The sequence below is a fragment of the Cherax quadricarinatus genome, chromosome 8, assembly GCF_038502225.1.
Source record: "Cherax quadricarinatus isolate ZL_2023a chromosome 8, ASM3850222v1, whole genome shotgun sequence".
Lineage (NCBI taxonomy): Eukaryota > Metazoa > Arthropoda > Malacostraca > Decapoda > Parastacidae > Cherax > Cherax quadricarinatus.
The window spans coordinates 6289368-6305775 of NC_091299.1; the positions used below are offsets into that span (position 1 = coordinate 6289368).

Genomic DNA, 16408 nt, shown 5'->3' on the forward strand with positions numbered 1-16408 from the left:
TAGATCACGCAAGAATGCACAGGTGTATAAAACACTAAGCAATTTGAAGACAAAACAGCCCATAATGATATACACAGGTTTAGGACTGAACATAAACATATAATAGTAGTGTAAGCAAGATCTGACAAGCATTTAGTATCATCAGTATTAAAAGACACCTCTCTTAGAAAAAAGATAGAAGGTGAACAAGCACAGAACGGTGTGAAACACATGACCCAGCTACTGAGAAACAAAGGACTGTATCAAGATATGTTTCGGTTTCTACAACTTGGCAGGCTTTGCACAGTGTAGTCAGGTGACCATGAGATGACCATGGGTGAATCTTTGTCTGTTGTATAATTATGAGAGAACAGTCTCGCACAAGTGAAAATGGAGCGAGGACAGCCAGAGAAGCCCATTTGTTGGTTTAATCATAGACTGTTGATGTTACAGCAAGTGGGTAAAAGAAAGGTTTTCTTTCATCAAAGATACAATGGAGTGAACACAACGTAAAGCAATGTCCGCTGACATGAGAGGGTCGTGTGAGGATATGGTGTGGAAGGAAGGGGGCACAGGAGGAGGGAGTTTATGGACATCTTCATGATAAGGTTTCTTTTTGTTTTCTGAAAAACAAAAATATCTGGAGGGATAGCTCCAAGAAGAAGCAGAGAAAAGAGAGCACAGTCAGAAACCCGCCGCCCTCTGGAACTTCGGAGGATGGATCAGCACATTCTAGAGGTGATAGATCAAGTCCCAAATCACTAACAGTAACAATACTGCGACTACCCAAGGATTCGAGCCCGTGTTGTTTTAGCTCGCCTCATGGTGAGCGAAAATTCACGAAGCTCTAACCCACGGGATCATACAATCCTACAAGAATCACGCACCCAGCAGAGCAAGGTGTTGTATTGTGATCCGAGGACATTCGATGGCGTGGGTGCTTCAGAGCTAATTTCACCCTCCTCCCCGTTTGGTATACTAGCCTCCACGAGCAGTATATATAGTATTGTCACAACAAATAATTGGAATTCAATCAATAACAACACTGCGATTAACTGGGCTAAAACAACATGGATTCGAATCTTCGGCTAGTTGCAGTGTTGTTGTTGATTAAATACCACTTGCTCGTGGTTACAATACTATAAATACTGCTCGTGGAGGCTAGTATACCAAACGGGGAGGAGGATGAAATTAGCTTTGAAGCACCCACACCATCACATGTTCTCGGATCACGGTACAACACCTAGCTCTGCTGGGTGCGTGATTCTTGTAGGATTGTATGGTCCCATGGGTTAGATCATCGTGAATTTTCGTTCACCATGAGGCGGGCTAAAACAATACTGGTTCGAATATATATATATATATATATATATATATATATATATATATATATATATATATATATATATATATATATATATATACATATATATATATATGCAAGACAAGCCACATATCCTTAAAGTAATATAAATAAAATGAGGAATTTAGGTATAAAAATCAAAGAGCACAAATGCATCCACTTTCTAAACATAGTTGTTGTTAAGGAAGAATGATTCACCTGCCAATTGCCATGGCTAACTGGCTGGCACAATGTGCAGCATGCGGCGAGGAGTCATATGTGGGTAGGTAGAGTGTATGCAGCAGGCGACCACACAGTTCTGGAGGGTCAGTAGGCATGTAGTCACTGTCTTCTACCACTGTACGCACCTCACTCAGCACCTGCACAACACCATATTAACATCTATATACCAACACCCAGAATTACGGTTTCCAGGACACATAAAATGGTGATTAATAAAAAAATAACAGCTATCGTCACAGTATGGGGTACCTTTCAGACATTTTCAAATCATATTTTAACCATCATGGCCCAAGTGAACGGATCATATGATCAGTATTAGTTAAATTTTAAATTCTAATACCACATTTTCACTGAAAATGGTTCCGTAATTTATTATAACACAATGGGGGAAAAAAAAAGTCAGGGAATGAAGTGGGATTTAATATTTTGGCCTCTGGGCATCATTATCAGCAAATAGAGCAGGGAGGAGAAAAAGACATATTTTTACTGGTAACGTGGAGTATAACTGGAAGGAGTTTCGGGGGTCAAGGCTTTCCCGGCCCGGTCCGCAACCAGGCCTCGTGGTGGATCAAGGCCTGATCAGCAAGGCTGTTATTGCTGACCACACGTAAACCGACGTACGAGCCACAGCCCGGCTGGTTTGGTACTGAGTTTTAGGTGTCTGTCCAGCGCCTTCTTGAAGACAGCCAGGGGTCTATTGGTAATCCCTCTTATGTATGTTGGGAGGCAGTTGAACAGTCTTGGACCCCTGATACTTATTGTGTTGTCTCTCAGCGTACTCATGGCTCCCCTACTTTTCATTGGGGGGATGTTGCATTTCCCTACGAAAGTAGGGAGTGATTTTCGTGTGCACATTTGACACTAGTCCCTCTAGGAATTTCCAAGTGTATATTATTATGTATCTTTCTCGCCTGCGTTCCACGGAGTGTGAGAGAGAAACGAGTGTGAGAGAATCAGTGATAGTGTGAGTGCATGTGTGTACTCACCTGTGTGATTGCAGGGAGTCGATTTACAGCTCCTAGCTCCTAATGTGTGTATTGATACGGATGGATGTATGCATATGCCTTCATGTGCTTATATGTGTAGATGTGGGTACTTATCTATATGTGGTTGCAGGCGTGCCTTAGGTTTACTTGGGTTCTTTACAGGTAGTGTGTCTAGGCTGCCCTAGGGCCAAGACCCAGCCTGGCGGGACCTGGCACTAGGGCTTGTAGTCTGACTGCAAGGTGGATGAGGACAGTCTAAGCTGTTGTCCAGCAAGATCTTTGTATGCCTGAGTCTCAACAGATGGCAGCACAAGTCTATGAAGACAGCTTCCCTAACGGGAGTTATGGGAAACAGATATGGGGTAGGCATACTGTCTACACTATTAGGTTCACTCCTGGTTTTCAGAGCCTTATTATCATACCTGTTCTTAAAGCTATATAAGAAGTCTACCTCTACTACATTTTCCAGGCCGTTCCACTTCCTGATTACTCTAAAATTGAAGAAATACTTCATGACATCTATGACTATCCTGAGTTTTTAATTTCCAGCTGTGCCCTCGTGTTCACGTTTTTCATCTCTCAAACATTCTGTTCTTATTCACCCCGTATCACCCCGAGTAATGTCTTCCAGTGTCATCAGGCTGAATTCCATTAACCTTAGCTCCGTGACTAGTTTTGTTGTAAACCTCTGCACTATCTCCAATTTCTTGGCGTTGCATACTCCCGTACACGGTGTACAGAGTCGTGAATGACTACTTACCTAGATGTCAAAAAGTCCATAAACTGCAGCAGTTATTTGGTTGATGTGCACCTCAGGGGATGTGCTCGGTATGATACTTACCTGAAGGTCCTTCTTGACTGAGATTTGTAGCCTTTTCCGTTCCTACCTCACCCCAAGTCTGTAGTTCGTTTGCCAGTTAGTTAATGTGTTACCATATTGTCCTAGGTACATGTCGATTAGACAGTAGGCCTTTTTGTATATGCGTACTCACCTAATTGTGGTTGCAGGGGTCGAGACTCAGCTCCTGGCCCCGCCTCTTCACTGATCGCTACTAGGTCCTCTCTCTCTCTGCTTCCTGAGCTTTGTCATACCTCGTCTTAAAGCTATGTATGGTTCCTGCCTGCACTACATCACTTGCTAGGCTATTCCACTTCCTGACGACTCTATGACTGAAGAAATAATTCCTAACATCCCTGTGACTCGTCTGAATGTTCAGCTTCCAATTGTGACCCTTGTTTCTGTGCCCCCTCTCTAGAACAACCTGTCTCTGTCCACCTTATCTATTCCAAGCAGTATTTTGTATGCTGTTATCATGTCTCCCTTGACCCTCCTGTCCTCCAGCGTCGTCAGTCCGATTTCCCTCAACCTTTCTTCGTAGGACATACCCCTGAGCTCCGGAACTAACCTTGTTGCAAATCTTCGCACTTTCTCTAATTTCTTGACGTGCTTGACCAGGTGTAGGATCCAAACTGGTGCTGCATACTCCAGTATGGGCCTGATGTACACAGTGTACAGTGTCTTGAACGATTCCTTACTAAGGTATCGGAACACCATTCTCAGGTTTGCCAGGCGCCCATATGCTGCAGCAGTTATCTGGTTGATGTGTGCCTCCGGAGACATGCTCGGTGTTATGGTGTGTGTGGGGCGTTTACCTGGAGTTTACCTGGAGAGAGTTCCGGGGGTCAACGCCCCCGCGGCCCGGTCTGTGACCAGGCCTCCTGGTGGATCAGAGCCTGATCAACCAGGCTGTTGCTGCTGGCTGCACGCAAACCAACGTACGAGCCACAGCCCGGCTGGTCAGGAACCGACTTTAGGTGCTTGTCCAGTGCCAGCTTGAAGACTGCCAGGGGTCTGTTGGTAATCCCCCTTATGTATGCTGGGAGGCAGTTGAACAGTCTCGGGCCCCTGACACTTATTGTATGGTCTCTTAACGTGCTAGTGACACCCCTGCTTTTCATTGGGGGGAGGTTGCATCGTCTGCCAAGTCTTTTGCTTTCGTAGTGAGTGATTTTCGTGTGCAAGTTCGGTACTAGTCCCTCTAGGATTTTCCAGGTGTATATAATCATGTATCTCTCCCGCCTGCATTCCAGGGAATACAGGTTTAGGAACCTCAAGCGCTCCCAGTAACTGAGGTGTTTTATCTCCGTTATGCGCGCCGTGAAGGTTCTCTGTACATTTTCTAGGTCAGCAATTTCACCTGCCTTGAAAAGTGCTCTTAGTGTGCAGCAATATTCCAGCCTAGATAGAACAAATGACCTGAAGAGTGTCATCATGGGCTTGGCCTCCCTGTCATTTTTCTAGCAGATGCGATTGATACAATGTTATGGTCCTTGAAGGTGAGATCCTCCGACATGATCACTCCCAGGTCTTTGACGTTGGTGTTTCGCTCTATTTTGTGGCCAGAATTTGTTTTGTACTCTGATGAAGATTTAATTTCCTCGTGTTTACCAAATCTGAGTAATTGAAATTTCTCATCGTTGAACTTCATATTGTTTTCTGCAGCCCACTGAAAGATTTGGTTGATGTCCGCCTGGAGCCTTGCAGTGTCTGCAATGGAAGACACTGTCATGCAGATTCGGGTGTCATCTGCAAAGGAAGACACGGTGCTGTGGCTGACATCCTTGTCTATGTCGGATATGAGGATGAGGAACAAGATGGGAGCGAGTACTGTGCCTTGTGGAACAGAGCTTTTCACCGTAGCTGCCTCGGATTTTACTCTGTTGACGACTACTCTCTGTGTTCTGTTAGTGAGGAAATTATAGATCCATCGACCGAGTATATTGTTTTTGATATGGTGACATTTCTTATCAGATCATCATTGTTAGTGAAGATGAGGTCTAGTGTATTCTCCAGTCTAGTAGGCTCTATTATTTGCTGGTTTAAATTGAATTTTGTGCAGAGATTTAAAAGCTCGTGTGAGTGTGAGTTTTCATCAGAGCTGCCTCCTGGTGTTATTACTGCAACAATATTATTTGCTATATTCCTCCATTTTAGGTGCTTTAAGTTGAAATCCCCCAGGAGCAAGATGTTGGGTGCAGGAGCTGGAAGATTTTCCAGACAGTGGTCAATTTTTAACAGCTGTTCCTGGAATTGCTGGGATGTTGCATTAACTTCACATCATCTGCGAACAAGGACACTTCTGAGTCTATCCCTTCCGTTATGTCATTCACATATACCAAAAACAGCACAGGTCCTAGGATTGACCCCTATGGAACCCCGCTTGTCACAGGCGCCCACTCTGACACCTCGTCACGTACCATGACTCGTTGTTACCTCCCTGTCAGGTATTCTCTTATCCATTGCAGTGCCTTTCCTGTTGTGTGTGCCTGATCCTCTAGCTTTTGCAGTAACCTCTTGTGAGGAACTGTGTCGAAGGCCTTCTTGCAGTCCAAAAAAATGCAGTCGATCCACCCCTCTCTCTCTTGTCTTCTGTCACCTTGTCATAAAACTCCAGTAGGTTTGTGACACAGGATTTTCCTTCCCTGAAACTTCCCTGAAAGGTGCTCCACCACTCTCCTCCTGATGATCTTCTCCATGACTTTGCATACCTTACATGTTAGTGATACAGGTCTGTAGTTTAGTGCCTCATGTCTGTCTCCCTTTTTAAAAATTGGGACTACATTTGCCATCTTTCATACCTCAGGGAGTTGCCCAGTTTCAATGGATGTGTTGAAGATCTTTGTTAATGGCACACACAGTATCTCTGCTCCCTCTCTAAGGACCCACGGAGAGATGTTGTCTGGTCCTACCGCCTTTGAGGTGTCAAGTTCACATAGTAGCTTCTTCACCTCCTCCTTGGTTATGTGTACCTCATCCAGCACTTGTTGGTGTACCCCCCTGTTCTGATTTCCTGGAGTCCTACTGGTTTCCACTGTAAATACTTCTTTAAATCTCGTGTTGAGCTCCTCACATACCTCTCGGTAGTTTCTTGTGAACTCCCCATCACCCTTCCTCAGTCTGATTGCCTGGTCCTTGACTGTTGTTTTCCTCCTGATGTGGCTATACAACAGCTTCGGGTCAGACTTGATTTTCATATTGTCGCTGAGCCTCCCTTCTTATCTGTGCATATTCGTTCCTGGCTCTTCGGCTAATCTCTTTATTTTCCCAAGTTCTCTGTCTTCTGTACCTTTTCCATTCTCTAGTACACCTAGCTTTTGCCTCCCTACACCTTTGGGTGAACCAAGGACTCGTTCTGTTCTTCCCATTATTTCTGTTTCCCTTGGGAACAAACCTCTCCTCTGCCTCCTTGCATTTTGTTGCCACATAGTCCACCATTTCTTGTACTGGTTTTCCTGTCAGTTCCCTCTCCCACTGAATGTCTTGCAGGAAGTTCCTCATGCCTGAGTAGTTCCCCCTTTTGTAGTTTGGTTTTTCCCATCCTATTCCTGCTACTCTCTCCACTTGAAACTCAACTATGTAGTCAAAGCACAGAACCACATGATCACTAGCTCCTAGGGGCCTTTCATACATGATATCCTCGATGTCTGAACTACTCAAGGTGAATACAAGGTCCAGTCTTGCTGGATCATCCTCACCTCTCTCTCTGGTAGTATCTCTAACATGTTGATGCATGAGGTTTTCCAGTACCACATCCATCATCTTGGCTCTCCATGTTTCGGGACCCCCATGGGGCTCCAGGTTTTCCCAGTCAATCTCCTTGTGATTGAAATCACCCATAACTAGTAACTTTGCTCCCCCCATGTGTGCTCTTCTGGCCACCTTGGCTAGTGTGTCGACCATTGCTCTGTTGCTCTTATTGTATTCTTCTCTTGGCCTCCTGCAGTTCTGCGGTGGGTTGTACATTACTGCAATTGTGTGTGTGTGTGTGTGTGTGTGCGTGTGTGTGTGTGTACTCACCTGATTGTACTCACCTAATTGTGGTTGCAGGGGTCGAGACTCAGCTCCTGGTCCCACCTCTTCACTGAGTGCTACTAGGTCCTCTCTCTCCCTGCTCCATGAGTTTTATCATACTTCATCTTAAAGCTATGTATGGTTCCTACCTCCACTTCCTCACTTGCTAGGCTATTCCACTTCCTGACTACTCTGACTGAAGAAATACTTCCTAACATCCCTTTGGCTCATCTGGGTCTTCAACTTTCAATTGTGACCCCTTGTTTCTGTGTCCCCTCTGTGGAACATCCTGTCTGTCCACTTTGTCTATTCCACGCATTATTTTGTATGTTATCATGTCTTCCCTAACCCTCATGTCCTCCAGTGTCGTCAGGCCGATTTCCCTTAACTTTTCTTCATAGGACATTTCCCTTAGCTCTGGAATTAACCTTGTCGCAAACCTTTGCACTTTCTCTAATTTCTTGACGTGCTTGATGAAGTGTGGGCTCCAAACAGGTGATGCATACTCCAATATGGGCCTGACGTACACGGTGTACAGTGTCTTGAACGATTCCTTAGTAAGGTATTGGAACACTATTCTCAGATTTGCCAGGCACCCATATGCTGCAGCAGTTATCTGGTTGATGTGTGCTTCCAGAGACGTGCTCAGTGTTATACTCATCCCAGTCTTTGACCACCTAGCCTGTACTCTGTCTGCGGTCTTCTATGCCCTTCCCCAATCTTCATGACTTTGCATTTGGTGGGGTTAAATTCGAGAAGCAAGTTGCTGGACCAGGTATCCAGCCTGTCCAGTTCTCTTTGAAATCCTACCTGATCCTCATCTGATTTAATTCTCCTCATTAACTTCACATCATCTGCGAACAACAAAACCAGACTGGCTCATGTGCGCCTGCGTGGGGACACGGACAGAGTGGGCTGCTGGACAGGTCCAGTACCCGGCGGTTCAAAAATAGGGGTGAGTTCGATAATAGGGACAAAGTTGGTTCGAAAAAAGGGTTCTATTTTCGAAGAGTTCGATAAGCGATACGTTCGAAATTTGAGGTTCCACTGTATTCCTAAAATGAAATGTATTTTTTTAATAAATTATCTGCAATTCCCTAAAATTGTATACTTTGTCTAGGATAATTAATATGCAAGTTCCAGGATTAGTTTGCCCTAAATACTATGTATAATAAATGACTTTAATTTAGACATTCAGTTGTATCTATTGGCTTTTTACTAGAAGTGTATCAGAACTGTAACCAATTTTACAGTAAACTTCTATATAACTTCTGTGTGTCCAGAAAGAAGATTTGATTTTATACAATGTTTTCTCGATGCCGTTAATACCCTTACCAGTAAGAAACTTTCTCTAGTATATAACTGCCATTTTTCTCCTCTCCTTGCTAAAGATAGTCTCGGGGCTGGAAATACACAGCTACTTCGCACTCTCTCTCTAAGAAACAATTATCACTATTTAGTACATGAATGTATTAGAAATAGAACTCTAACCTGTTCGTCACCAGCAACGACTGCCTCTACCACCTTGTGACACATGTGGTACACAATGGTTGCAGTGGCGGAAGAGTCTACGTCTCCTGCAAGAGAGAGGAGAAGTCCTTTCCTCCCTGACCTGCGAAGGTAATCCCAAAGCCAACATGCGGGGCCCTCCACCACTCCCACCTCCATCGTGGGCAGCCGGGGCACCATGGGCTCACAGGAGGGCAGGCACACCACCCCTCCCTCACCACACAAGGAAAAGTCTGCCTGAAGTGTGATAATACCTGTTTAGTAATTTATAGTGAAAAGATTTTGTTTATTGGTAAGTCTGAATAACTATATAAGAGACAAATACGAAATGTGAGGGGCTGTATACAGTGTTTAGTCTCCAATGAGAGCCTTTTCATTGTAGTATTTGTAAAGGCACGAAAACATACACCTGAGGGACTGACAGGGAAGAATATACTTTTACTCCACATGTTGGTAGTAGGTGAGGTGCAGTACGATATTTAGATTAAGGTGAGGTACAGTAATATCCCCCTAGGAGCTTATCTGGAAATTTCATCAATTTCCACTTTGAGATTATTACTGATTCTTTCATTTTCTTTAGTAGCTGCAAAATAATTTGTACATGATGGTGGCCACATTCCCACTGAAAGTGTGATTTTCTTCTTTATGTGTTGAAGTACGACTGAACATTCCTATCCATATCTGAGAGTTCTTTTACATATGATGATGCATAGATGTAGATCACTTCCTGTCTGGTCTTCATATTTTAGTTCAGTCATTGTAGGGGATTACTTACGTCTGATGATGCTGGATTCTCGTGTTTCGCCAAGAAATTGTTCCTTAGGTCGCTGGGACAAAAAGGAGTGAAGATTACGTTCCGGAGATCTTTCTGAATAATTACAATGAGTTTATCATTGTAATTATTGCTACCTAAATTAAAACCTTTCGAAATAAACCATTCCAGATATTGTTTAAGGAATTGCGATTAGGAGATGTACATTTTTTTGATCGATTTGAGAAGGACAGTAGACTGAGCTCTAAGCAAATACCTGGATACTATGCTATTTTGATATGTGCAGAATAACTGCTGATAAAATTTACACCTAGCAGTAGTACTACTGTTAGGTGTACTACTGCTAGGTGTACTACTGCTAGATGTACTACTGCTAGGTGTACTACTGTTAGGTGTACTACTGCTAGGTGTACTACTGCTAGGTGCACTACTGCTAGGTGCACTACTGCTAGGTGTACTACTGCTAGGTGCACTACTGCTAGGTGTACTACTGCTAGGTGCACTACTGCTAGGTGCACTACTGCTAGGTGCACTACTGCTAGGTGCACTACTGCTAGGTGCACTACTGCTAGGTGTACTACTGCTAGGTGTACTACTGCTAGGTGTACTATTGCTAGGTGCACTACTGCTAGGTGTACTACTGCTAGGTGTACTACTGTTAGGTGTACTACTGCTAGGTGCACTACTGCTAGGTGCACTACTGCTAGGTGTACTACTGCTAGGTGTACTACTGCTAGGTGTACTATTGCTAGGTGCACTACTGCTAGGTGCACTACTGCTAGGTGTACTACTGCTAGGTGCACTACTGCTAGGTGCACTACTGCTAGGTGCACTACTGCTAGGTGCACTACTGCTAGGTGCACTACTGCTAGGTGCACTACTGCTAGGTGCACTACTGCTAGGTGCACTACTGCTAGGTGCACTACTGCTAGGTGCACTACTGCTAGCACTACTGCTAGGTGTACTATTGCTAGGTGCACTACTGCTAGGTGCACTACTGCTAGGTGTACTACTGCTAGGTGTACTATTGCTAGGTGTACTACTGCTAGGTGTACTACTGCTAGGTGCACTACTGCTAGGTGCACTACTGCTAGGTGCACTACTGCTAGGTGCACTACTGCTAGGTGCACTACTGCTAGGTGCACTACTGCTAGGTGCACTACTGCTAGGTGCACTACTGCTAGGTGCACTACTGCTAGGTGCACTACTGCTAGGTGTACTACTGCTAGGTGTACTACTGCTAGGTGCACTACTGCACTACTGCTAGGTGCACTACTGCTAGGTGTACTACTGCTAGGTGAACTACTGCTAGGTGTACTACTGCTAGGTGCACTACTGCTAGGTGTACTACTGCTAGGTGTACTACTGCTAGGTGTACTACTGCTAGGTGCACTACTGCTAGGTGCACTACTGCTAGGTGTACTACTGCTAGGTGTACTACTGCTAGGTGCACTACTGCTAGGTGCACTACTGCTAGGTGCACTACTGCTAGGTGCACTACTGCTAGGTGTACTACTGCTAGGTGTACTACTGCTAGGTGTACTACTGCTAGGTGTACTACTGCTAGGTGTACTACTGCTAGGTGTACTACTGCTAGGTGTACTACTGCTAGGTGCACTACTGCTAGGTGTACTACTGCTAGGTGTACTACTGCACTACTGCTAGGTGCACTACTGCTAGGTGCACTACTGCTAGGTGTACTACTGTACTACTGCTAGGTGCACTACTGCTAGGTGTACTACTGCTAGGTGTACTACTGCTAGGTGGTGTACTACTGCTAGGTGTACTACTGCTAGGTGCACTACTGCTAGGTGCACTACTGCTAGGTGCACTACTGCTAGGTGTACTACTGCTAGGTGTACTACTGCTAGGTGTACTACTGCTAGGTGCACTACTGCTAGGTGTACTACTGCTAGGTGCACTACTGCTAGGTGTACTACTGCTAGGTGCACTACTGCTAGGTGTACTACTGCTAGGTGCACTACTGCTAGGTGTACTACTGCTAGGTGTACTACTGCTAGGTGTACTACTGCTAGGTGCACTACTGCTAGGTGTACTACTGCTAGGTGTACTACTGCTAGGTGTACTACTGCTAGGTGTACTACTGCTAGGTGCACTACTGCTAGGTGTACTACTGCTAGGTGCACTACTGCTAGGTGTACTACTGCTAGGTGCACTACTGCTAGGTGTGCTAGGTGCACTACTGCTAGGTGTACTACTGCTAGGTGCACTACTGCTAGGTGTACTACTGCTAGGTGCACTACTGCTAGGTGCACTACTGCTAGGTGCACTACTGCTAGGTGTACTACTGCTAGGTGCACTACTGCTAGGTGTACTACTGCTAGGTGTACTACTGCTAGGTGCACTACTGCTAGGTGCACTACTGCTAGGTGTACTACTGCTAGGTGCACTACTGCTAGGTGTACTACTGCTAGGTGTACTACTGCTAGGTGTACTACTGCTAGGTGTACTACTGCTAGGTGTACTACTGCTAGGTGCACTACTGCTAGGTGTACTACTGCTAGGTGTACTACTACTAGGTGTACTACTGCTGGGTGCACTACTGCACTACTGCTAGGTGTACTACTGCTAGGTGCACTACTGCTAGGTGTACTACTGCTAGGTGTACTACTGCTAGGTGTACTACTGCTAGGTGTACTACTGCTAGGTGCACTACTGCTAGGTGTACTACTGCTAGGTGTACTACTGCTAGGTGTACTACTGCTAGGTGCACTACTGCTAGGTGTACTACTGCTAGGTGCACTACTGCTAGGTGTACTACTGCTAGGTGCACTACTGCTAGGTGTACTACTGCTAGGTGCACTACTGCTAGGTGTACTACTGCTAGGTGTACTACTGCTAGGTGCACTACTGCTAGGTGTACTACTGCTAGGTGCACTACTGCTAGGTGTACTACTGCTAGGTGTACTACTGCTAGGTGCACTACTGCTAGGTGTACTACTGCTAGGTGTACTACTGCTAGGTGTACTACTGCTAGGTGTACTACTGCTAGGTGCACTACTGCTAGGTGTACTACTTCTAGGTGTACTACTGCTAGGTGTACTGCTGCTGGATATAACTTCATGATCTCTACTTTTGAATCTGTAAATATGCGTGTACGTCTTTCGACAATTTGGTCCAAGATAGGCATTTTTTTTTAAGTAATTCATATTATGAAATAAAGTTTGATTGGCTACTACTAAAAATAATTATATTTCAAATGAAGACTTCCTAAATTTTGAAGGAAAAAAAAGATAATTATAACAAGGCAGAACAAAATAGGGTAGAATTAATATCGAGAATACTTGAAAATATTCTTTTTGACCACAATTGAGGATAAAATAGCTTGTAGTTACAGTGGTGAACTATGCTAACCTTCCTATGGTGTATAAATATACCTAGTTAGATGAGTCTTATGGCTAGGTGGCACTAGCACGTTAAGAGACCATACAATAAGTGTCAGGGGCCCGAGACTGTTCAACTGCCTCCCAGCACACATAAGGGGGATTACCAACAGACCCCTGGCAGTCTTCAAGCTGGCACTGGACAAGCACCTAAAGTCAGTTCCTGATCAGCCGGGCTGTGGCTCGTACGTTGGTTTGCGTGCAGCCAGCAGCAACAGCCTGGTTGATCAGGCGCTGATCCACCAGGAGGCCTGGTCACAGACCGGGCCGCGGGGGCGTTGACCCCCGAAACTCTCTCCAGGTAAACTCCAGGTAATGACCGCGGGTTCTATTGCTATCCGTGGTATAGTTTAAACTAGCTTGTGGCTGACTGTAGTATGTGAGAATTATTCTTACTAATGATGACATTATTAATATTTCATGTGGTGATTATGTCACCTGAGACCCATCTTGCGTAGTGGATGTAAACACTGTTCTGAAGAATTGCTTCGTTAGTCAGGAGCTGTAATTGTGGAGGACAGTGTATTAAGCTTGATTGTTCTGCATGTTTTTGTAGAGTTGTGTGGCTGATGTCTAAGAATTGGTTTGTTAATTTGGTTTAAAGTCCATCGACCTCACAATGGGTCATTTTGACCAAGTAATCTGTTCATCACCAGTCAAATTCACTTTATTCGCTAAAATAAGGATTAGAGTAAATCTTTATTATATACTGTATACACAGATATACACTTCTCCATATTTATAATTATCAGATTATTAGTGCGACGATTTCATAATTTTTATTCACGTTCTCTACACATGATTTTACAGATTATTGTGCATTTATTCAAGCACAATATAGGCACTAGTTACAGGAATACAATGATAGCAAATTATGTAGATTTAACCTTGAATAAAAACTCAGAACGCAAGTGTGCCTTGACCACATCGGGGTTCGTTGGCTTGGAACTAGAACAGAACTGTATAGGCTTAACTGTGTACCTGGACTCTGGGGTAGGAGGTGCTGGTGGCTGCATGCTCACACCTGCTGCGGATGAGATGCCTGTAGCAGCGGATAGTCTCTAGGTTGACGGCAGCCGTTATAACCTGTACTTGTGCTAGGCTGTAGTCCATCGCGAGACCCACCAAGTCTCCGTTCAAGCCAATACAACAGTCTCCCCCAAAATAGCTTGGGCTACCTGGTTGGAGAAAGAATTCCATGCAATATATCACTTGTCTCCGGCTTAATTAGTGCTCACTGGTTAGTTAACATAAGAACATAAGAATGTAGGAACACTGCAGAAGGCCTACTGGCCCATACGAGGCAGGTCCTTATCAAAACGACATCTACCTAAAGCTACTCAAGAAATAACTCCCGTACCCCATGGAAATTGGACCGACACAATGGCAAACCAAATGCAGTATAATGTGATCCCTACGTTTCGCCCACACACTCAGTACTGTTTGTACTTTTGTCGTAGTCAATAAAGGATCACATTATACTGCATTTGTGTTTATATTCTTCAAAAGCTCCCACTCAATATTTGTCCAGTCTCTTCTTAAGCTCAAGGTCCTAATCTATCACCCCACTGGGAAGACTGTTCCACGCATCTACAACTCTGTTAGAAAACCAGTACTTACTTATGTCCTTTCTAAATCTAATTTTATCCAACTTAAATCCATTATTCCTGGTTCTTACCTGGTTCGACACCCTCAGTACTTTATTAATGTCCCCCTTGTTTATGCCCGTCATCCACTTATACACTTCAATGATATCTCCCCTCATTCTACGCCTCTCCAGAGAGTGGAGATTTAAGGCTTTAAGTCTATCTTCATACGGGAGGTTCCTTACACAGTAAATCATTTTAGTCATTCTTCTCTGTATGTTCTCTAATGAGTCTATGTCCATCCTGTAGTAAGGGGACCAAAACTGAGCAGCATAATCTAAATGAGGCCTCACTAGTGATGTATAGAGCTGTAAAATAACTTTTGGACTTCTGTTACTTATACTTCTTGAGATAAATCCAAGTAATCTGTTGGCCTTGTTGCGCACACTGAGGCACTGCTGTCTTGGCTTTAGATTTCTGCTTACCATGACTCCCAAGTCTTTTTCACATTCTGTATGACCAAGCTCTACTTCACCTAGATTATAGCTTCGAGGGTTATTTTCATTACCAAGGGCAAGTACCTTACACTTATCCACATTAAACTTCATCTGCCATTTCTCAGACCAAGACATTAATTTGTTCAAATCGTCCTGGAGTTCATTGATATCCTCCTCAGAGTGAATTATACGGCCTATCTTTGTATCATCAGCAAACTTACTCATGTCACTAGTAATCCCTTCATCAAGGTCATTAATGTAAATTATGAACAAGAGAGGGCCCAAAACTGATCCTTGTGGAACGCCACTAGTGACTAATCCCCATTCAGATTTCACTCCATTAATGGTAGCTCTCTGCTTTCTATTGGTAAGCCATGCCTCAATCCATGCTAGAACTTTACCTCCTATACCATGAGCTGCCACTTTTCTTAAGAGTCTCTTGTGAGGTACTCTGTCGAAGGCTTTACTAAAATCCAAATAAACAATATCATATTCCTTATCACTGTCAACTGCCTCAAATGTTCTATTGAAGAACGTCAGTAAGTTTGTCAGGCAGGAACGACCTCTCGTGAATCCATGCTGAGATTCATGTATCAAGTTATGCTCTTCAAGGTGACTTCTGATAATGTCAGCTATAATTGATTCTAATAACTTGCCCACTATAGATGTCAGGCTTATTGGACGGTAATTTGAAGGAGTGGACTTATCCCCTGATTTGAATATAGGAACCACATTAGCCATCTTCCACAACTCTGGCACAACACTGGTAAGGATGGACGCATTGAATACACTCGTTAATGGCTGACTAAGCTCCATCTTGCATTCCTTAAGTACCCTTGAAAACAACTCATCGGGTCCCGGGGACTTATTTTGTTTCAGTTTGTCTATCTGTTTAATAACCATGTCCCTCGTGACAGTAATATTAGTTAACTTAAATTCATCAGGAACTAAATAATTGTTAATTACTGGAATCTCATTTACATCTTCCTGTGTAAAAACTGACAAAAAATAGTCATTAAATAAGGAACACATTTCCAGTTCATTATCCGTCAGCTGTCCATTCCCAGATTTCAGAGGTCCTACTTTTTCCTTCACCTTCGTCCTATACCTTTGAAAGAACCCCTTTGGATTAGTCTTTGATTCATTAGCAACTCTAATTTCATAGTCACGTTTAGCCTTTCTAATCACCTTTTTTACTTCTCTTTTAAGCTGAACATATTGGTCAGTAAGGTTAACCT

General features: G+C 44.0%; 1 protein-coding gene across 3 annotated transcripts in view; it reads right to left on the reverse strand.

Moving 5' to 3' along the window:
• The window catches only part of LOC128685345 (glutamine-dependent NAD(+) synthetase), a 95416-nt gene that overhangs the window by 22374 nt on the left and 56634 nt on the right, over positions 1–16408 (reverse strand). For 2 of the 3 annotated variants that reach the window (XM_070082809.1, XM_070082810.1), the window contains exons 7-9: positions 14069–14265; positions 8894–9148; positions 1541–1701 (exon numbers count right to left, since the gene is read on the reverse strand). In XM_070082809.1, the coding sequence (XP_069938910.1) occupies positions 1541–1701; positions 8894–9148; positions 14069–14265 (613 nt within the window). The remainder of the gene's footprint in view (positions 1–1540; positions 1702–8893; positions 9149–14068; positions 14266–16408) is intronic. The other variant, XM_070082811.1, reaches the window with a different exon arrangement.